The sequence below is a fragment of the Pristis pectinata genome, chromosome 5, assembly GCF_009764475.1.
Source record: "Pristis pectinata isolate sPriPec2 chromosome 5, sPriPec2.1.pri, whole genome shotgun sequence".
In the NCBI taxonomy this organism is placed as follows: Eukaryota; Metazoa; Chordata; class Chondrichthyes; order Rhinopristiformes; family Pristidae; genus Pristis; species Pristis pectinata.
Genome location: NC_067409.1, coordinates 57,416,388 through 57,438,526, shown reverse-complemented (window position 1 = coordinate 57,438,526; position 22,139 = coordinate 57,416,388). Strand labels below are relative to the sequence as shown.

Genomic DNA, 22,139 nt, shown 5'->3' with positions numbered 1-22,139 from the left:
CTTTCGCTATTAGAAGATTGCAATGAAAATATTTATCTGTCTTCTGACGAATACGAAGTCGAATTAAAAAGCATCATTCCCGCTCGAAATATATATCATGGCTACTCACACCTTGCCTTGGTTCTTGGATAACGTATCTCTAGGATGCATGCCCGACCAAGCGATAACACAGTTTTTCAAAACTCCATACTCATCTTGAACATAATCTTAATTTTAAGCACGTAACTCAGCACGGTTACTTAGCATAGTGATGAAGCCGGTGCATTTTATTTCAATTTTCTTATTCTAAATTACACACGTGATCTATCTGTTTATATGTAGATTTCTGTAGGAATCATTTATTCTATCCTTTTTTTATATCACTTCTAATACTTTTGCGGGAGAGTGCAATGACAGGCTCAGAAAGTTGAACCGGGACTCAATTTGATCACGATTTAGTAATGTTTAGAGGAGATAAAGCAAGAAAATAACGAAATGTCTATTCTTTTTTTAAAGAAGGACTAAAGTTATCTCCAAAACTTGGAACTCACCCTACAGTAAAAATAGGAACGGAAAACATCTGAACACTACTTCGAGTTTAATTCATTCATTTGAATCTTGTCTCTGCATGCTCTGATTCCCGTGACCTACTCCTTTCTTCAAGTCCAAGAGAGTATTTTATCAGTTAGTATATCAGTTAGTATTATGACGACTTAATCGCTTACTTGCAAACTAAAAGTCGTCGATGAATATATAATTCCATTTTAATTTCCCAGTAAACTCTTTGAACACTGTTTTACACTTAAGCATTTGTTAATTACATAATAGTCTGACCACACAATTTGTATGAAATAAGCTTCCAACAATAATGTTGTCTGAAGGGTCAATAATTTTATTTAAACAGAATATACAGTTTAATCCAACTATCTACACGTATGTACAGAATAGATATTACTGAAAAGTCCAGTAAGGTTGGGGGTCATAGCCTAGAAGTGAAAGGCACCTTTGACAGTGTCCAAGTTGGCCCTGAAGTCCAATGGGAAAATAGCCAATTTTCCTCTTTGAAATGTAGAGAACCGAAATATACCGAACAAGTGGACAGTGTCAGATATATCACTCAAGTGGAGAGTTTAGTTTCTCTGGATTCCGACTGAACAAAATGTGCATTTCTTTGTATACCTCCACTGTTTGTCGGTCATAATCAATCCACTTTGGAATGTATTTCAGATTAATAAATAGTCCCAGATCCCAAAGCTAGTGGATGATGTAGTGAGCTTGCAGATTGCAGGTGGGAATTAATGGAATTGGGATTTGAATACCAGGAAGCGGTGTTTTCCAGGTAGCCAGCGGGGGATGGGTTGTGGCTGGGGGTTTGATGAGTGTGGACAACTCTGGAGGAGCTGTGACTCTCCCAAACAGCAGGGGACTGAGGAGAATTGCAGGCCATGGGGTCACTGGAACTAGGGCTGTGCTCTGGAGGGATCTCCCCGTTTTTTATGATCTTCTTGATTTTTGATCTTCGGTTCTGGAACCATATTTTAACCTGTCAAAGCAAATAACAATAATTAATTAATTAACTGATCACAAAGCAGCCATAAAGCAAACGCTGGGCTCATACTGCCCGCTGTACATTATTCCCAGAGGGCTGCCTGAACAATTCAAGTCTAATGGCAAATCTTCGCATCCATTCCTTTAGTAGGCAGTTTACATTGCATGCAAATATCGAAGAAATTATCTGTTTAGGGGTTTCATTGCAAGCCAATAAAGCAATTTTTTTTTAAAAGCAGGCGTGCAACTGCCACAATTTGTCTCTCTCCGCCTCACCTACTTTATTGCTTGCCTGCTTCTTTAGATATAAGTTAAAGCAGTTTCGACTGCTCTTCACCACCTAGTCTCCGGAATTGAGGTTATTTTGTTCGAGGCCCAGTTAGCCTGCGCACTCGAGCCGAATTCATGGCAGCGATTTTATTATAAGCAATACTTTAAAAAAGCAAAGGACCGAGGCAGACCAATGGCACAAAATTAGATTGAAGAGTACCCAAGTAAATTATCCTGCACCCTTTCGATGTTTGTATTGTTGAAGCCCTTCACCAGGAGCTTTGGTATTTTTAAGAAATGCTTCGCGAGGAAACTTTAATAGCTTTTTAACTTCATGTTCAACTTTTTTTGAAAATGCAACATCGCGTTCAAAATATGTAATGTGATTTCCAAACCACTTATGGTGAAATTAAGATTCTGATAACTAAAATTACAGTTGTATTTAATTTGAAAGAGTTTTTAATCGTCGGTCGAGTTGGAAATACAGTACGGGATTATCACACCCTCGCCACATGAACAGAGGCGAGGAGAGAGAGAGATGGCTGATGTTACAAACACTGCTGCCCAAATGAGAAGGAAGTCGAGTCGCGCGAAATGCAGACCATACATTTAAACATACAGATGTACATTTTGTTTGCCTTCCGCAGATTTATGTTTGCCATTGCGTAGGCAGGATCAGCCCCTTGTTTAATCTGGGATTTCTATATTCTCTTTGATACAACGCACACAAGCGGCGAAGACCTGCACAAATGCCGCCGATTCTACTGGAGCGCGTTCGCCAATGTGGCCCTGACTCGGCGGTATTATATACTCGCCGGGTGAAGTACTGGAATCCCAAATGCTGTTGTGTTTGCTGCTGGGATCGTTGGTCTTACCTGGGTCTGAGTGAGCCCCAGTGATGCCGCCAGCTCGGCTCTCTCGGGCAGCGCCAGATACTGAGTTTTTTGGAAGCGCCTCTGCAAAGCTGCGAGCTGGAAACTGGAGTAGATGGTGCGGGGCTTTCGAACCTTTTTCGGTTTCCCGTTTACCATCCTGACCTCGGGCTCGGCAAGTTCTTTATCTGAAATCGAAAACCCACACTTTTAGTTTTGCAAAATCCTAACGAAACGCACTCACCAGCACAATGCCAAAATAAACTCTGCAGCGGGGACTGGGGCATAAAATAAGAATAAATGCCCCGGAAAATAGAGAGGGCGCTTTGCACTGGGACTCCGGGCGGGCTCAACGAATGCGGGTTGGGATTTCACCGTCGGTTAAAACTGCAAGAGAGAGAGAGAAACCTCTAATTCACAATTTACATCCCATTCACATGCAGTCATTTTGTTTTTCTGTGCACGTCCTGTTTTTTTAAAATAACGAGCTGATGTCCCCCCGCATGAATTTACCGCCAGCAAAAAGAACGATCTGCTCCATTTGATGCAAACACCGACACTTTCACTTCGCTGAAGACAAACAAGCCGAAAGTGGAAGTAGGAAAGTGCTATTTATTTATACATGTGCCATAAACTGCCTACATTTCTCTATCTTTTCAACTGCCACGAATTTCGACAGGTCGGCGGTTGACGTTCTCCCCCAAGTCTCCTGCGAAAATCCCACAGGGAATCGTATTTACAAAGCTCACTCTGCTCCCGCCGAGCTGGTAAAAAACCTCTAAAGGGGTGGCGGAGACAGGAATAGTTGAAGATGGATCCGGGGTAGGGGTTATATTGGGGGGGGGGACATTTCTGTGGGTCCCAGAACAAACAAGAGGTGCTAGAGGAATTAGTGGAGAAGTTGTGAAAAATGGCTCCATACCTGACTGGTTGCATGTTGGCGGTGCCCTGCTGTACGCGCCGTACTGGTGGTAATGGCCGGGATAGCTGTAGTCGTGGTAGGCTTTGGCGGGGTAAGTGGCGGCCGAGCCGTTTCCTCCGTGGTACTGGTACTGGTAGGGGTTGAGAACTTTGCCGTAAGATGAGGGCGAGCAGTAGCCGTGATGAGAGCCGCCTGAACTGTAGTAACCCGTATCGGTGGCCGTGGACTCGGGGAGAGTCGGCGATTCCTGCGACGGGTGGTGCATGCTGTGCTGGTAAGTGCCCTGCTGATCTGTCCGGATGGTGGGAACCTTGCGATCAAATATTGCTGTCATAGCCCTGGGAGCGGAGGGTGGGTCAATGTCTCTGTGTTTGTCTGTGCGAATGTGTGTGTGTCTGTGTGTGTTGGGGGGGGGGGGAGGGAATGGGAGTAATCTATGTAGACATGGCTGTGTGTGCTACAGGGAATCAGGCAGACTGTGGCTGAGACACAGCAAAGTCTTGGTTAAGTCCCTAATTGCGCTATTACGCACTAGATGGATGTGTTCCATTGGATAGAGCAACCAGCCATCAGTAACACCCTAACTCGCTCAACTTGTTTAACACCATGCTCAAAGTTTCTTAGACACAAAACAACATATGACTCAAAATACAAAGTACGGACCCATTGTACAGCGATTGTTGGTAAATAGCATCACAGTTCGATGTCTAATAACAAAGGCAGCTTTCACCACGGGCCGTTGGCATTAGTGCCTTTCCTGGAAACCAGATCTGAATTCCCTGCCACGCTGGTTGTCAGTTAACATTTTAAAATATAAATTGACAACAGCAGAATCTGGAGTTGATGTTTATTTTTGCCGTCGGATCTTCGATTAAAGCCACGACATTTTCTGAATTGGAATCGGTTGCTTTGAGTGACATGATACAGCAGTTTTTAGTCTCAAGAGTTTACGTATCCCTATGTAAAGTTATAATTCACAACTGGTTTCTTTGCAGGATAGTATTACAATTTACATGGTAATAAAAGTGCGTTTAAAATTCCAGACCACCTATTACTCATTTAAACTGGTAATTTAATCGAACGCGAACACGCACACACAATAAACATGCATGTTCTCTAGAAGTCCCCGTGTTACACGATTTTCATTCTCTGGACTTCAAAAGTCGCAAAAGGTGCACCTATATTTTTTGGAAGACGGTAACAATCAAAGCGTTTACACGTGTATGTTTGTACAAGTAAGGCGGGATCTTCCTTTACTAGCTCGCTCCGGGTTCATGAGAAATGTAATGTCAGTTTTAGTACCACTATCAACGGCGCCTTTGGTTTTACCGAAAGTATCGTTGAGACATAAAAAAATCTGACTTTATTAAATTTTCGACTTAGAGTTCTGTAGTGCATTTATTAGGTCAGCAAAAGTTTATTTGACTTACAGAAGTTTTCTGCTCTGTTAGTTAATGTTGCAGACTGGATTTAGGGAGATATTTACTCATGTCGACCGCATTCACTATTTTGAGTCAAGAACAAGTGACAGCAAATGTTTGAAGTTGGTTGGAAGAGTGCATTCGAAATTCTTTTTAAAACAGTAACGATGCTGGCTTACTGCAACTCAAGAAAAATAAACTGGAGCATTTACATACATACACAGATGCGCACGAAAAATGACTCACGCTTTCTAACAATGTAAAATAAAGATCGAGCTGGACACATACTTGTTTAAGTTCTGTTGGAACAAATTTACGAAAACAAAATAAATGCTTCCTTGTATTTGGATGCATAGAATGCTAACAGAATTATTGCCCATATGTTATGAACTATGTGGATTAGACCGCCATCTAACGATCATCTGTAATGCAACATGTTTTATGGTCAATTTAAACTAGCACTATTCCACATTAATGAAGAATGCTGGAAGCACTCAGCAGGTCAAGCAGCATCAGAGGGGGGAGAAACATACTAGTTGCATTAAAAAACATATAATGCGATTATGAAAACATTGAGGCTTTTAGAGTATACAGTTTCAGTAATTGTGGTTTTGAAATTCAATTTATTTTTTCTTCCTGCTTAGAGCTGAAGTTAAGGAATCAAAAACTGCATTTGCCTATCACCAATCTGCTATTTTGCCTTTAATTAATATTAACGTCAAAACACAAGATCTACCAACTACTGTAAAGTTATTGCGGTTAAGGTTTAAACTCAGTTTAGTTATTTAACTAAATCGCGTATTTTCAGGAAAGCCAAACATATTTACAGTTGTTTAAACACATTTTTTGAGCTAAAAATAAAAGAAATGTGATATGCTTCCAGGCAGGCAAAAGGATAAAGCTTCACTGGCAATTAATGTGGCTCTGCGATGGCACAGTAGGGTTCAAAGGCCCCAAATTCGCCTTTCCCTGAAGAATCAAGCTGTGATTTGCAGCTTTCCGTGAGTTCCAACCGTGAACCTTTGAAAGTATCACAGATACTTAAATATCTCTCAATGGTGGTGATTTACATGTTTCCCTTTCTGCTGAAAATTCTTGAGGTGTAGCATTGCACTGTCTCTCCTCCTCTTCTCCCACGTATAAATGGCTTTACAGTGTCCAGGTTGGGAACTTCTTAAAGATGCTCATTTATGTTTCTTAAGCAGAAAGTAAACTAACAGTAGAAGGAGTTTATTGCAGTTTTGCCGTTATTGTAAATGATGTGGCGGTAAGTGGTTGGAGTGGGGAAATAGAAACAAAACCAGGAAAATATAGGCCGGTGAGCCACACATTAGTGGTAGGGAAATTACTGGAGAAGATTCTTAGGGACTGGATCGATTTACATCTGGAAAAGCATAGACTTATTTGGGATAGTCAGCATGACTTTGTGTGTGGGTGGTCATGTCTTACAAACTTGTTTGAGTTTTTTGAGGAGGTAATGGAGATGATTGAGGAGGGTTGGGCAATGGATGCTGCCTGCATGAACTTTAGTAGGCTCATGGTAGGCTGATTCAGAAGGTTACAGCACAGGGATCCACAGAGACCTGGTGTATTGGATTCAAAATTAGCTTGGCCATTGAAGACAGAGTGGTGGAGGGGAGTCATTCTGACTGGAGTCTGTGACCAGCAGTGTTCCTTAAGGATCAATGCTGGGACCTCTGTTGTTTGCAATAATATAAGTGATTTGGATGAGGATGTATAACTGAATAGTAAGTTTGCAGGCGACATGAAAATTGGCTGAGTTGTGGATAGTGAGGAATATTGTCAAAGGATTCAGCAGGATATAGACCAGTTGGAAAGGTGGGTTGAAAATGCCAGATGGAGTTTAATTTGGACAAGGTCAAATGTAAGAGGAAAGTATACAGTAAATGGCAGGACCCTTAGGAGCACTGATGTACAGAGGTATCTTGGGGTGCAAGTCCATAGTTCCCTAAAAGAGACAACACAGGTAGATAGGGCGGTAAGAAAGTGCGTGGCCTTCATTGTTTGGGGTGCTGAGTATAAAAGTAGGGAAGTCATGTTGCAGATGTACAAATCTTTGGTTAGGCTACATTTGGAGTATTGTGCGCAGTTCCGGTCACTGCATTAGTGGAAGGACGTGGAGGCTTCTGAGAGGCTGCAGAAGACGGTTACCAGGATGTTGCTTGGATTAGAGAGTATGAGCTAAAAGGAGAGGTTGGACAAACTTGGATTGTTTTCTCTGAAGCATCGAAGGCTCAGGGGCAACCTGATAGAAGTTTATAAAATGGTGACACACATAGATAGGGTAGATGCAGGTTAGGAAGTTGTGGGCATGCTATGTTGGTGCCGGAAGTGTGGCGACACTTGTGGGCTGTCCCCAGGACACTACACAAAAGATGTATTTCACTGTGTGTTTCGATGTACATGTGACTAATAAGGATATCTTATCTTTTTCTCAGAGCGGAAATGTCAAATACTAGAGAGCATAGCTTTAAGGTGAGAGGGGGAAAATTTAAAGGAGAGTTACAAGGCAAATTTTTACACAGAGAGTGGTAAGTACCTGGAACACACTGCCAGGGAAAGTGGTGAAAGCAGATAAGATAGTAACATTTAAGAGGCATTCAGACAGGCATATAAGCAAGCAGGAAACAGAGAGATACGGACCTTGTGCAGGCAGATGGGATTAGTCACATTGACGTGGTCAACACAGACATCATGGGCTGAAGGGCTTGTTTGTGCGCTGCACTGTTCTATGTTCTATGACCCTCATTATATTGTTAAATGCGAGCCAGGACGAAGTAATGCCTCTGGACTTCACTCACAGGCTTCATATCAAACTGGGGTCCATTCCTCCCTGGGAGATAGGTTCCAGGAATCAAATCAGAAAATTCTGGAAATACTCAATAGGTCAGACAGCATCAGTGAAGAGGGAAGCTGAGTCTCACTTCTGCATCATCAACAGGACTGTCAATTGCGCTCTTCTGCTCTCACCCTCTCCTCCCATCCAGAGTAAGGAAAGGGTTTTTCTCATTCTCACCATCTACCCTCCAATTTCTACCACTTTCAGTGAAATTCAAACATCAAGTACATCTTTATCTCTTCCCCCAACCCTCCCCCACCCCTTCAGCATTCCATAGGAACTATTCCTTCTACAACTTCTTGGTCTGCTCTTTCATTTTCACTAAACATTCCTTTTCTTACGGCATTTTCTATGCGCTCACAGGAGAATCAACACTTGCCTTTACCTCTTCCCTTCCTACCATCCAAGGACCCAAAAAGTCCTTCTAGGTGATCCAGCAATTCACTTTAATTTTTCCCAATCAAGTGTATTGCATTTGATGCTCACAATGTACTCTCATCTACATTGGGAAACACAAACACAGTTCAGGTGACCACTTAACTGAACACTCCAGTTCAATCCAGATCTTCCTCTATGACTTTAACCTTCTACATGGTTCCAACAAGGCCTAATGTAATCTCAAGGAAAAGCACCTCATCTTTCATCTGGGGATATTCAGCACCAGGGACTCAAAATTGAATCCAACTATTTCAGACAAGAAGCCTTTCTTGCTTGTGTCAGAACTAGCCAGTTCTGATGTAAGGTCATCAACCTGGAACATTAACTCAGATTTTCTCTCCACAGATTTTACCTGCTAAGTATTTCCAGCATTCCCTATTATTTCAAATTTCTCCAAACCTCTGTAGCCTGCTTCTCACAGTTCCAGCAATGTTTTTTTTTCCCTCTCTCTACAGTTCTCATTCATCTCCCTCTGTTTGCACTCCTCCAGGCAGATCAGCTACAACTTACAAACATTCATCACCCTCCCTAGATAGTACCAAAACCATTTGGAAAACCTTAGTCTCAACCATATCACTGACATTCCCTTTGTCCTCTCCAACCTCCCTGCAACTTAAAGCATACTTGCTTTCTCACTTATCCAGTTCTGATAAAAGATAATTGACATGATAAATTTACTCTATTTCTCTCTCCACATATGCTACCTGGCCTGCTGGGTATTTTCTCATTTTCTGTTTTTATTTCAGATTTTGATCACCTGCAGATGTCTACTTTTCAAACACCTGGCTGTCCAGCACTTGGGAATCCTCATTCCCAAATCATACTATTTTATATCAACTATCAACAAAGAAACCACTTCACATTGACGATGGCCCAAGCTTATAAAACCGAGGAGAGGTACTGATTGGCCCAAAGGTTCATGCACCTGATTGACTCCAGAGTGCAATTCTGTTTTAACTGACATAAAACCTGTTTGGTGTGGGTCAGCATCACTCTCAGATATGCTGAGAAGCCAGATTGGGACCTGATTGTTGAGTTACATAGGCAGCATTTGTGAAACTTCATAATCTTACCTATATCAGTGCAAACAAAGTATTATATTTATATTGTTTTATCTTGGGCCCAAGGGCCTGTTCCTGTGTTGTACTATTCTGTCTCTTGTGCCAGAAGATGAAGAATAATCACCAGTACTCTTTTCCTAAACCATTCCTTGTACAAAGGATTCACTCCAAATGCCCAGAAATCAAGGGAAACATTTAAACAACACATTGAAGTGGGAAGTGGGATTTTAATTTGGATAAATGTGAAATCCAATCCCAAAGTCCAGGTATGCAGATATTTCAGTTATAACTTAAATGGTTTTGTGGAGAGGGGGCACAATAGTTGTAATTTCTAAAATGAGGCAGCATGCCTCCAGTTTTGACTATGATTTAAATTTTACACTGCTTATTTGCGTCTCCTGGTCTTCTGTTTCAGAAAAGTAGGAGCTATCAGCTTCATCAATTGAGTACTCTTCCGTCACTATTTCAGAAAGAGGAATTAGCCACATTTAACCACAATTGTTCAAACAACTCCTCCCCTATATTCCACAATATCTCATGTACCCACAATCGCTTTCCCATGCTCTCTCTCCACACCTCCCCTAAACCACCCCATCATCAACTCTCTTTTGCTCTGATCACTCTACCTTCACAATCTTGTTCCCTCAGGAACTCATCTTGAGTCAGTATGAGTTCCCATTCCCTCAAAATATTAGCAAATTTAGAGTAATCACTCATTCCCACACACTCACAAGATTGAGAATTGCAAGTTGTCTTTCACTTTTTTCTCTTACATTTAATCAAAAACACTAATAATTGTCCAATAATGTGAATGAGCACTGTAAGCAATGCAAGCTACAATAGTACCAGGCAATGGCTATCTTCAACCAAAGTGGGTCTTATCTAATTTAATTAACACTCAACATCACTATCTTTGAAAATCACTGTCAACAATATAGGGGGTCACCATTAGTTAGAAAGTTAATTGAACCAATCATGTAAATACAGGAGCTATAAGAGCTGGTCAGAGGTCAAATATTCTGTGGTGAACAACTTACCTCTTCACTTCTCAAGCCTTTCCACCACCCAAAATGAGTGTGGTGGAATACTCTCCACCTACCCCTGAACGAGTGCAATGACCTTCAATAAGCTCTGCAGCTTCTTTGACAAGGCAGTCTGCTTGGTTGGCACTGCATACACCATCTTACACAGTCACACCCCCCCCCCACCACCTGCCATCTGTGACTGCAGTATCTAGCATCTACATGGCACAACGCAGAAACTTCTTTGACAGCACTGCCCAAACCAACAAGTCTACTGCCTAGAAAGACAAGAGCGATTAACAGATGGGAACACCCCCATTTCCAAATTCTCTTCCAATTCAGACATCATCCTGTCTTGGACATTTATCGCTGTTCTTTCACTGTCACTGGACAAAATCCTATTTTTAGACCTAAGCAATGAATGCTGGCCCTATCAGTAATGCCCATTTCCCTTGCATGATTAGAAAATATATGAAAAATACAGAGCTTAAAAATGGTATAATCTGATCATCTAAATCATGACATTGACTGAAGCATATATAAAGGTGATAAGATAAGTACTTTCACTCAGAGAATTACCTACAATTCCACATTTTTATGCACTGTGCAAATTAATTGTACTTTACACTAGAATTCTAAATGTAGTTGGGTTCTGTACATGTGCACCATGATCTTCAGGAAATTCAAACTCACCTCTCCATCTGCATGATCCTCATTTCTGCAGAACCAGCTGGGCATGTAAAGTGACATACGTTAGCATGGGATCATGATGGATGTCACTTTCATGGTCTTATACTGCTATTATGCTTTGAGCAAATGTCATGGGCTCTGAAAGCAGGTGCAGGCTTTAGCCACTGGCACTTAATGGGCCTGAGCCTGTTTGAATTGGTGCCAATGAGTCCGGCAGTAAAGATTTCAGCAGGGTATGTTGCTCCTCATGAACATGAGTTCCTGTTTTCCAAGCTCCACTGCTGACAAGCCTGTACAGCCCTTAGCATCGCAAACCCTCCTCATCCCACTCTCTTTGAACATTCCACACCACCTCAATGTTACCCTCTAGTGCCTTTTGATGACCCCACAGCTCCCCAAATCTTGCCCTAGCCTCCACTAGTCTTCTAGCTACCTCTCCACTCACTCTCCACATTCTTCTCCCGGCTACCTTCGCATAATTTTCTTTCTGATCCTTTGCTCATCACCCTCCAACCCTTCACCTCACCTTCCTCTTGGCCCACTTCTAATATCCTTGATCATCTCACTCTCTTCTCAAGATCATCTCCCCAAAGCTTTCAATCTTCTTTCTAGCCCCAAAGCCATCTCCCTGCCACATCCCAATTACCCCTTAGACCTCCTCACATCTCCTTCCCATTCCCTGATCATTTTCTCTACTCTGTCTCCCAAAACATCTCTTCTGCCACTTTGATTTTCTCTCCCACACATTCTTTCCCTCTACCCTAGGCTTTGCCTCAGCCCCAGTCTTCCCTTCGCCCACTCTAAACTCTTCCCAGAATCTCCATCCTTACTGACATTAAATCTTCTTCCCATCACATTGCATGTTCTCCTACTCCTTGGTCTCCTCATGAGCCCCTGCAATCCCCTTCCCTAATCATTTCCACAGCACAGTCTTCTTCCATTCCTTGATTTTTCCCCTGCCCCCCTCCCACCTTTGTCCCAGTGGTTGCAATGCCTGCTATCCATCTGTGCACAAGTACACATGCAAGGCCCAGGACTGCCAGGACTAGTACACACCATGCCCTGGATGTCTTTCACACTGGAATACTAATCCTTGTAACAGAAAATGAAACTGATGTGGTTCCCTCATAAATGCATTACTTATAGCCATACGAGTTCTGATTTGCATCAGAGGATGCAAAGGAGATAACACAGAATGAAAGTGAAGACTAAGCAGCTTTATAATATTATAGAATTACAATTTATATAGTAGATTTTTTTGAATTTATATAATAGATTTTTTTGGAAGTACTGATACTAAGATGACATTTGCAAATTTTGTTTTAATTTTTAGCTCCATCTTGCTGTGAGCAGTAAAAGGCACAAATCTGGAGTCTGATGGAACACTCTCCACCTGCCTGAATGAGTGCAGCTCAACAACTCTCAGGAAGCTCAGTGCCATCTAGAGCAAAGCAGCCTGCTTGACTGTAGCCCTACCACCACCCTTAACATTCATACCCACCACAATCAAAGCATAGAGGCCGCAGTGCGCTTTACTTACAGAATGCACTGCGGTTGCTCAACCAGGCTACTGCAACAGCACCTCCCAGTCCTATGATCTCTCTCTCTCTCTCTCTCTCTCTCTCTCTCTCTCTCTCACTCTCACTGCTGAACAACCATCCTGCCCTGCAACCACCCTGCTCTGTTGACCAGCCTTGGCTCCTGGTCCCTCAGTGCCTCATATTTTAAATACTCAACCTTTTCATCCAATTGCATCATAATCTTATTCTTGCTTACATTATAACTTCCTTTAACCTATCTTTCAAATTCTCTTTTTCTATATTTTCAACCAGTAATTTAGCAATTTCTCCTCCTTCCTCTCTTTGGGATCATGCTTTCAGTTCCCTAGATCCCTAACTTTGGAATCCCCTTCCTAAATCTTAGGACTTTCCACCTCCTCATGTAGGCCTCTCCTTAAAATCCATATCTTTGATCAACAGTGCCTGACATACCCTCGGAGTCTGCATGTTCTCCCTGTGACCATGTGGGTTTCACCCAGGTGACCTGATTTCTACCTACATCCCAAAAGATGTGTGGGTTGGTAGGTTAAATGGACCTGTAAATTGCCCCTAGTGTGTGAGTGAGTGGTAGAATAAGGACAGAGTTGAAGGGAATGAGGGGAGAATAGGTTACAGGGAAAATTACTGGAGGGATAGGACTGCCCTGTGAGCTGGCATAGATTTGATGGGCTGAAATGGCCTTTTATGCCATGTCGCTATTGAATTTGTGACTTAAAATTTTGAAGTTGATAATGCTCCAATTATGCATTAAAATCAATGATAATGTTAATTATGCTACTGGTGCAGCTAAGCTTTGTTGATTAGCTGCTCCATTTACTTAATTAACAGTAGCAGCTCCAAACCTATCAGGTTTGATAAATTCAAGCCTCTCTTTCTTGGACACAGTGAAGTGCATTATAGTGCCTGCTAATGCTAGTAGAACCACACGAGGGCGCAGTTCCCGCTCAGGCCAGCATTTGCTGCCGTGAGACAGGTCACGTAACCTGGAACACTTCTCCCTAACTTATCAGCTCAAGATATTTTTGCACTGAAAATTACTGGAGGTGTGAGCAGACAATAGTGAGGATAATAGTTCATCTGGGTCCTTTATGGGACCAACAATTCTTAACCAATCGAAAGAAATTGAGGGAGAAAGAAATAGTGTTAATTAGAACCAAATCAAGTACAGAAATAGAAAAAAAAGTCAGATCATTTTTGTCCATTTTCCCAACCCAGGTTCATTCATCATGTTCCTCACATGCAATTTCCTTGACTGATGCAGAAGACCTAACTTGCTGTGCTTTTCAATCCTAGAATGCAGTGTGAGCTGTCAGTAGTGGCTGGGCCTCAGGCAGTGCAGTGAGGATTTTCTATTCCCTAAAAATCACTCAACAGTCTATAACAGTCAGCAATGTTGAGTGCAGGTTTTACCAGCAGTCAATCCTGTGATTGATTTTAAATTGCTTTAAAAGTTCTGGACACTCGGAGACAGTTAAAACCCATTAACAGTAAATAATTAAAAATCATTAAACTTTTAAAAGTTAACTGAAATACCTTTAAATAATAAATAATTAAAAGCATTGAAGTAAATAAAATAATTTAAACAAAGAACTTGCCAACCCCTTTGTCTCTTACTTCTTTCCCCTTATAAACTCCATTGGTATTGATGTGTTCTCCAGTCACGTGCAAAATCTGAGAGGTAGTTTGAGAGGGTCATGTCAGGGAATTCCAGAAAAATTGGGCTCCATCTCTGTGTTTCTACCCCTGGGCTCCATCCCTGGGTCTGCATGGGGAATTCAGATTACCTTCTTCAGCACCTTTCTAGACTAGAGCAACAACTGGTATTGTATGAAGATAAATCTCATTATTAAAGGGTGGTGCAATGGCACAGTGAATAATACTGCTGCAACACAGCTCTAGTGACCAGGATTTGATCCTGATCTTGGGTGCTGCCTGTATGGATTTCTTTGTGTAGAGTGTGACCAAAGTGGGTTTCCTCTGGTGTTCCAGTTTCCTCCCACATGCCAAAGACGTGTGATCGCTGGGTCAATTGGCTGCTGTAAATTACCCCTTGTGTAAGTGGGTGGCAGGATAATTGGGGAGAAATTGATGGGGATGTGCAAGTTAAAAATGGGATTAGTGTAGATGAGTTCTTGATAGCTGGCATGGGAAAAGTGGGCTGAAGGGCCTGTTTCTGCACTTGATGACTAAAGGGAATTTTAACCAGAAATAAATGCACAGATTGAAATATTTTTAAACTGATAGAGTAGAGCTGTTGCTGTTGGAAGGTATGTGGCTGGGAGGTGCATTCAACTGTAGCATTGAGGAGGGAACTGAATAGGATGAGGCAATGGGGTGAGTGGGACTAGTTGGATTATTCTTGTACAGAGCTAGTACAGACTTGATAGGCTGGATAGTTTGTAATCTATCGTTCTGATAAGGGAAGTTGCGGTGTTTCATAATTCCCAGAATATATCTTCCTTGCAACATACTGCAGATGATTTGCACATTGATGATGAGGGATGTATTAATATTGCTGTGATTTTGTCAGTTCCACTCAGTTAACAAGTACTCTTGATATTCTTGCTTGCTTTAGAGGTGAGTTATAGCCTCTCTAAACTTGCTATAATCACGAACAACTAAAAACAACTGTGGACAAGGTCAAATGACAGTTTTTATGAATATATTAAAGTCCTTGAGATAAAAATATTCTTGCATGTTCAGGTTATTTGAAGCATTGGTAACACTGTAATATATAACATCCACTGGTCATACATAGTCCAAGAGTAGCACTTTAATATCTTATAAATAGTTACAAGAATATATATTCGCTCATACTTAGAGCCATAGAGCAGGGAAACAGGCCCTTCAAGCCATTGAGCTGAGCAGACCATCAAGCACCCATTTAAATTAATTGCATACTAATCCAATTTTATTCTCCCCATCAACTCCCCCAGATTCTACCACTCACCTATACACAAGGGGCAATTTACAGTGGCCAATAAACCTTGTATTTTCTGGGATGTGAGAGGAAATAGGAGCAAATGGAGAAAACCCATGCGGTTACAGAGGGAGCATGCAAACTCCATATAGACAGGGCCTGAGGTCAGGATTGAACCCAGGTCTACTAGCTGCACCACTTTGCTGGCCTTGCTCTGATTCTCAATGAAGAAACCCATAAGAGCTTCACCAATATATCAGTTTGTCCATTTATCCATCCATCCAATCACTAGTCTACCCTTATGGTTATGCTCCTTATGCATGAGGTCCAGTGATACCTCAACCTCTGGGTGAAATGCAGAATCACAACATCAAGATTACAGCATGGATGGAGGCCATTCAGCCTAACAAGTCCCTGCTGGCCCTATGCAAGAGCAATCCAGTTGTTTCCTCCTCCCCCCCCAACTCCAGAGCAATTTTTTTGTCCTTTCAAGTAAACATCAGTTCCCTTTTCAAAACCAAACTGAAATCGCCTCCACAACACCCCCTGATAGTGCAGTCCAGATCCTAACCACTACAATAACATTTTTCCAGTGGTCACCTGGGCTTTGAGCCCATGAGCTTTGTGGATCCATGAATCAGAGGAGTAACCTTAGTACAATGAGTTGCGGGGGGCTGGGGGGAAGGGGGAAAGGGAGAGAGTTCATGGAGTTTGTATGAAGAGAGAGGGCATAGATCTGAGACAGGGTTTGATTCTAGTCTCTCTTTTTGTTCTATTGTAAATAATAACCAACTCACCCCAAGTACAGAATGGTCAGGTTCCTTTAGAGAGCTGATTCTATTATGGAGAGACAAAGTCATCTCCATAAATACACACTGCAATAGAGCTTTGGATGAAAAAAACAACAAGACGCTGGAGGAACTCAGCAGGCCAGGCAGCACCCGTGGAGGAAAACAGATGGTCAACGTTTTGGGTCAGGACCATTACTATTATTATCAGGCTATTATTTACAATAAATCAAACAGAGGGACTAGAAGCAAACCCTGTCTCGGATCTATGCCCTCTCCCTTCATACAAACTCCATGAACTCTCTCCCTTTCCCCCTACCCTCCCAACTCTTTGTACTTGGTTACTCCTCTGATTCATGGATCCACAAAGCTCACGGGCTCATAGGCAGGTGACCATTGGAAAAGTGCAATAACACTCTCCCTGGAAGGAAGCATAAACGTAATGCTTGTTTCCACCTGGAATGGTTTGCTTGGAGCTCTGGAGACTTTTGGTTTCAATCTAGAGCAGTCTGTCTTGTCTAGATTCAACACATTGAAGAACTAGGTAATGCAGAGCTTCAACAACTTCGTTGAAGGACGCTCCATGACTGCTTCCAAACAACCCTTTGGAATGGCTGAAGGATCTCAGTCTATGGCCATTGAAAATATATCTCAGTGCAAACTCACCTTTCCTTCACCATGTTAGATAGTGTCAGTCACAGCAGGCACCAAGGAGTATCCAGGGTATTAACCCTGTACAAGCAATCACTGGGCAATCTTCAAACCAGATATTCAGCAGCAATTGATAATATTTCCTCTTTCCCTTCAGGAAACATATAGAAGTTTCCATTGGGACAAGCATCAGGGAAAAGCACATCAAATAAACTATACCACTGCATATGTTAAAGGAAGTTGTGCTCGGTGTAGACTGTATCTTGGTAATTCTTTTAATTAAAGGCAGATTCTGCTTGTTGTGGAAAATTGGCACCACTGGGTTTGATGCATGGCTGGATGCATTGTAAGTGTACTTGATTGTTCACATATGGAGACGACTACTGTGTATCATAGATATAAGTAGAAGCTTGGCATCTCCTACAGTTGAAGTAATTGTGAAAAAATGAATGACTACAGACTACAGAAAGAAAAAGGTAATTCCTTCATTGATTGGGAGAGAGAACAATAATTATTAAATAAACAACACCCTTGGATTATTTTTTGCTGAGTTTTACAGGAAGTAGTGGTACTGTAGTTTCAGCCTTGGTTTATTGGTACCAGTTTTGAATTGGGTGATTGAAAGTTCAAGTCCCAATTCAGAGATCTGAGCACAAAAATCCAGGATGACAATTTAGCGTAGTACTGTATTACATTGCTTTTTTGGGGGAGCCCACTGTGTGCAAACTGTCTGCCATATTTCCTACATTTCAGCAGTGATTACACTTCAATAGTAATTTATACAAAATCTGAAAACAGATGACACGTAAATTATTTAGAAGTGTTTGGTCATGTCCCTCTGTTGGCTTGTACATGTTGTAAAACTGTTGAAACTCATGACACAGAAAATGCATGAAGTCCAGCTGCCAGTCAATGAAATATTTATACAAACTTTGAACTTTGCTGTAGTAACTTGCCCCAACACTAGAGGGCAAACCTCACTAACATTCACTGAAAGGTTTCGCATATAGCTTTATTTGCCATTGGTAACAAGAAGACTCACATCCTATTTACATTGCAAACATCACAATGATATACTAAAGATGGGATGACCTTGTTTCTGGAGAGGAAGCAAAGCAGGTTGAGGTTATAGTTAGATCAGCCATAATCTATTAAATGAAGGCGAAGGCATGTATTCCCATTGATGTTTCCCATTAGATTCATAGATTAGTTCCACTCCAGTGGGAAGATGTTAGAGGTAGTGTCCAGCTCAGTCATTATGCAGGCGATGTGCACATATGTGTGTGTTCATTATCGACTCATTCACTGAGGCTGATGGGGCGATGGGCCTTACCCTCAACGTCTTCTAAACAAAGGTCTTCTACGAAACTACAGTGTCCAACATTGTACCCTGACAATAAAGGACTACTTCCTGTACCTCAGGAGCCACCTCTCAATGAAGTCAGACATCAATGATGAAATTCACCATCGCCTTCAGTGTGCCAGCACAGACATTAGTTAGCAGATGAGAAAGGAATTTGAAGTTCAAAAGCTCAAACCCAGCACAAAATCCCCTCACCTACCAAGCAGTAATGATCCCTGCCCTCTGCCATACTTATGAGACTTGGACTACCCACAGCAGGCACCTCAAAGCAGTGGAGAGAGACCACCAATTGTCTTTACAAAATCCTCCAAATGCACTGATGGGATAAGTGAGCTTACATCAGCATCCTCCCCCAGGCCAACATCTCCAACACTGAGCCCAGAATTACACACAGTTGGCTCCACTGGGCAGATTGTTTGCATAGCTGACACCAGACACCCAAAGCAGACACTCTATTGTAATTCCTTGATTGACAAAAGGGATGCATAATCAGAAAATGTTGCACTGTGTAAAAATTTGTAAACCGAGGGTGCAGAGTGAAACATATTACAGGTATTTTGGCACAGTGTGTTCCTACACACAGGAGTGACAAGCTGTTGTCGCAAAAAGATAGTTTTGTAGATCAAAGACGCCTTTCCCAAAGACTCAATGTAGCATAGCAAAAATTCATAAATTGAATATTTGTAAACCAAGGAATCCTTGTATCCTGAACTGTATCGTGGGAAGAAATTATCAGAAGGATAGAGAAAAGATTCAGTAGTATTCTCAAAACCTCCTTGAAAAAATGCACAACTTCCCAAACAACTCATCTGCCCAACCTGTGGCAAAATCCATACATTTCACATTGGCCTTATCAGTCACCTCAGAACCCACAGAACTGTTATGGAAGCAAGTCATCCTTTTCCTAAGGAAATGCCTATGAAGAAGACATCAAAATGAAATTAATATTTAAAACACGTCAATAGGTAGTTTTGGTATAAGTCCAGGCCAACTATCCAAACAAAGTATCAGCCTTATATCTTGTTTGTTCTCAATAATAGCATTTAAAAAGCAAACTTTAACTCCATCAATAAAAAAACACAAAGAAGCATGGAAAAATAGGAGCAGGAGTAGGACATTTGAATTTTCGAACCTGTTCCACCATTCAATATGATCATGGCTGATACACTACCTCAACACCGTATTCCCGCTCCACCTAACTCCTTGTTAAATATATTCACTGACTTGACTTCCACAGCCTTGCGTGAAAGAGAATTCCACAAATTCCCCATCATCTCAGTCCTAAATGTTCTACCCCATACCCTGACACTGACTCTGGTTCTAAACCCCACAGCCAGGGGGAATAAGCTATCTGTAGTCAATCTGGTAAGCCCTGTTCGAATTTTGTTTGAATGAGATCTGTTCTCATTCTTCTAAATTCTAGTGAATACAGGCCTAATCTCTCTTCATAAAACCTTCCCACTATCCCAGAAATCAGACTAGTGAATCCTTGTTGCACATCCACTATTACAACGGGACCAAACTGCATGCAGGTGTGGTGTCACCCAGACCCTGCGTAGCAACTTGTAGTGATTTCATTTACTGGAATGCTCATCCTGTGTCATTTCATAAGCAAGCAAGAGCTGTTCTATCCAGAGCTACAGAGTTGAATCACAGTTTTTGAGTAATGCTTGGCTTGGAATTTCCTCAGGCACCTCCTTATCTGATAAACTTTCAAAGGGCCCTTGTAGTCTGCCATATTAGGTTAAAAAGGACAGAAGTACCAATCAAGTGGGATTTCTTCGATGCTGAATTTGAAAGACAGCTCATATCCAGATTATGTTGTTTTTGTAATAAAAAACAATGTAAGATCATGTGTGGGGAGATGCAAAGTTTGTGTAAGGATTCATAGCCATGTTAAGTGAGTATGCAGATGGAGTATAACATGGGGAAATGTTAATCTAAGATATTGTAATGAAACAATCAGTTTGCAGGAAGCATAAACACTGACCATGAAAGATTTGGGAAGACAAATGCAGGTCCCCTAGAGTGGGAAATAGGGGAAATGATAATTGTGAACAACAAAATGACAGCACAATTAAACACATAAACACATTTCTTCACACAGGACAGCATGACTAACCTTCCAGACATGTTAAGGGGCCAAGCGTCTAGAGACAGGGAGGAACTCTAGGTACGGTACGGTATGGTAGCGTAGCGGTTAGTGCGACGCTATTACAGCGCTAGCGTTCGGGGTTCGATTCCCGTCGCTGTCTGTAAGGAGTTTGTACATTCTCCCGTGTCTGTGTGGGTTTCCTCCAGGTGCTCCGGTTTCCTCCCACGTTGCAAAGACGTACGGGTAGGTTAATTTGGGTTTAAAAAAAAGGATGGTGTGGACTTGTTGGGCTGGAAGGGCCTGTTACCAAGCTGTAAATAAAATTTAAAATTTAATTTAATTTAAAAACTGGAGGAAATAAATATTAGTAAAGAAGCAGTGCTCAGGAAACTAATGGGGCTAAAGGCTGACAAATCCCCAGAGCCTGATAATCTATATCCCAATGTACTGAAGGAAGTGATCCTGGAGACAGTGGCTGCATTGGTCGTCACTTTCTAAAATTCTTTAAACTCTGGAGCCATTCCTATAGATTGGAGGGTTGCAAATGTAACCACACTATTTAAAAAATGAGGGAGAGAAAAAAAAATCAGCGAAAACAGACCAATAATCAGTAGTGGGGGAAACGCTAGAATTTATTATACAGGATACAATAACAGAATACTTGGAAAGCATTACTGGGATTGAACAAAGATTTTAAAGTCAAAGTCGAAGTTGAGTTTATTGTCATATGCACAAGTACATGTACGCACAGGTGCAATGAAAAACTTACTTGCAGCAGCATCACAGGCACATAGGATCATATAAGCAGCATTCACAAGTAAAACATACATTAAACATACACAATTCTTACAAGAAAGAACACAATTAGAACAAAAAAAAGTCAATTTTAGTGCAAAGTGATCAAAGTGTTCATACTGTTGCTGAACTGTAGTGATAAAGGTTGTGCCAGTTGGTTCAAGAACTGAATGGTTGAAGGGAAGTAGCTGTTCTTGAACCTGGTGGTGTGGGAATTCAGGCTTCTGTACCTCTTGCCTGATGGTAGCTGTGAGAAGATGGCATGGCCCGGATGGTGGGGATTTTTGATGATGGATTTTGTCTTCTTAAGGCAGTGCCTCCTATAGATACTACCAATGGTGGAGAGGGATGTGCCAGTGATGTATTGGGCAGAGTACACTACCCTCTGCAGCTTCTTATGTTCCTGCGCATTCGAATTGCCATACCAGACCATGATGCAACCAGTCAGGACACTATCAACAGTGCATCTGCAGAAGTTTGTTAGTGTTTGGTGACAAGTCGAACCTCCTTAACCTCCCAAGAAAGCAAAGATGCTGGCGCACCTTCCTTGTGATTGCATCTGTGTGCTGAGCCCAGGACAAGTCATCCAATATGTTAATGCCCATTTTAAAGCTGTTGACTCTCTCCATCACTGATCCCCCAATGTAGACTGGATATCATATAATGGGTTATAATAAGGAAATAAGGCTTAATAAATTTACCAGAGGTTTATAAGGATGTAACTAATAAAGCAGATAGAGAACCAATGTATTTGGACTTTCAGAAGGCTCTGACAGAAGAGATGAATGTTCAAAATTAAAGCACATAAGATTGACAGTGATATACTGGCATGGACTAAGAATTAGTTGAACGACAGGAAACAGACTATAGAAATAAATGGGCCCT

At 41.6% G+C, this 22,139-nt stretch overlaps 1 protein-coding gene across 1 annotated transcript; it reads right to left on the bottom strand.

Moving 5' to 3' along the window:
* Nucleotides 1-874: 874 nt before the first annotated feature.
* On the bottom strand, nt 875-3,959 carry dlx5a (distal-less homeobox 5a). Its single transcript, XM_052016448.1, has 3 exons — nt 3,592-3,959; nt 2,673-2,857; nt 875-1,522 (listed from the first exon to the last, which is right to left on the bottom strand). The coding sequence occupies exons 1-3, from the start codon at nt 3,923-3,925 to the stop codon at nt 1,208-1,210; spliced, it is 834 nt and encodes a 277-aa protein (XP_051872408.1). The 5' UTR covers nt 3,926-3,959; the 3' UTR covers nt 875-1,207.
* Between the last annotated feature and the right edge of the window lie 18,180 nt (nt 3,960-22,139).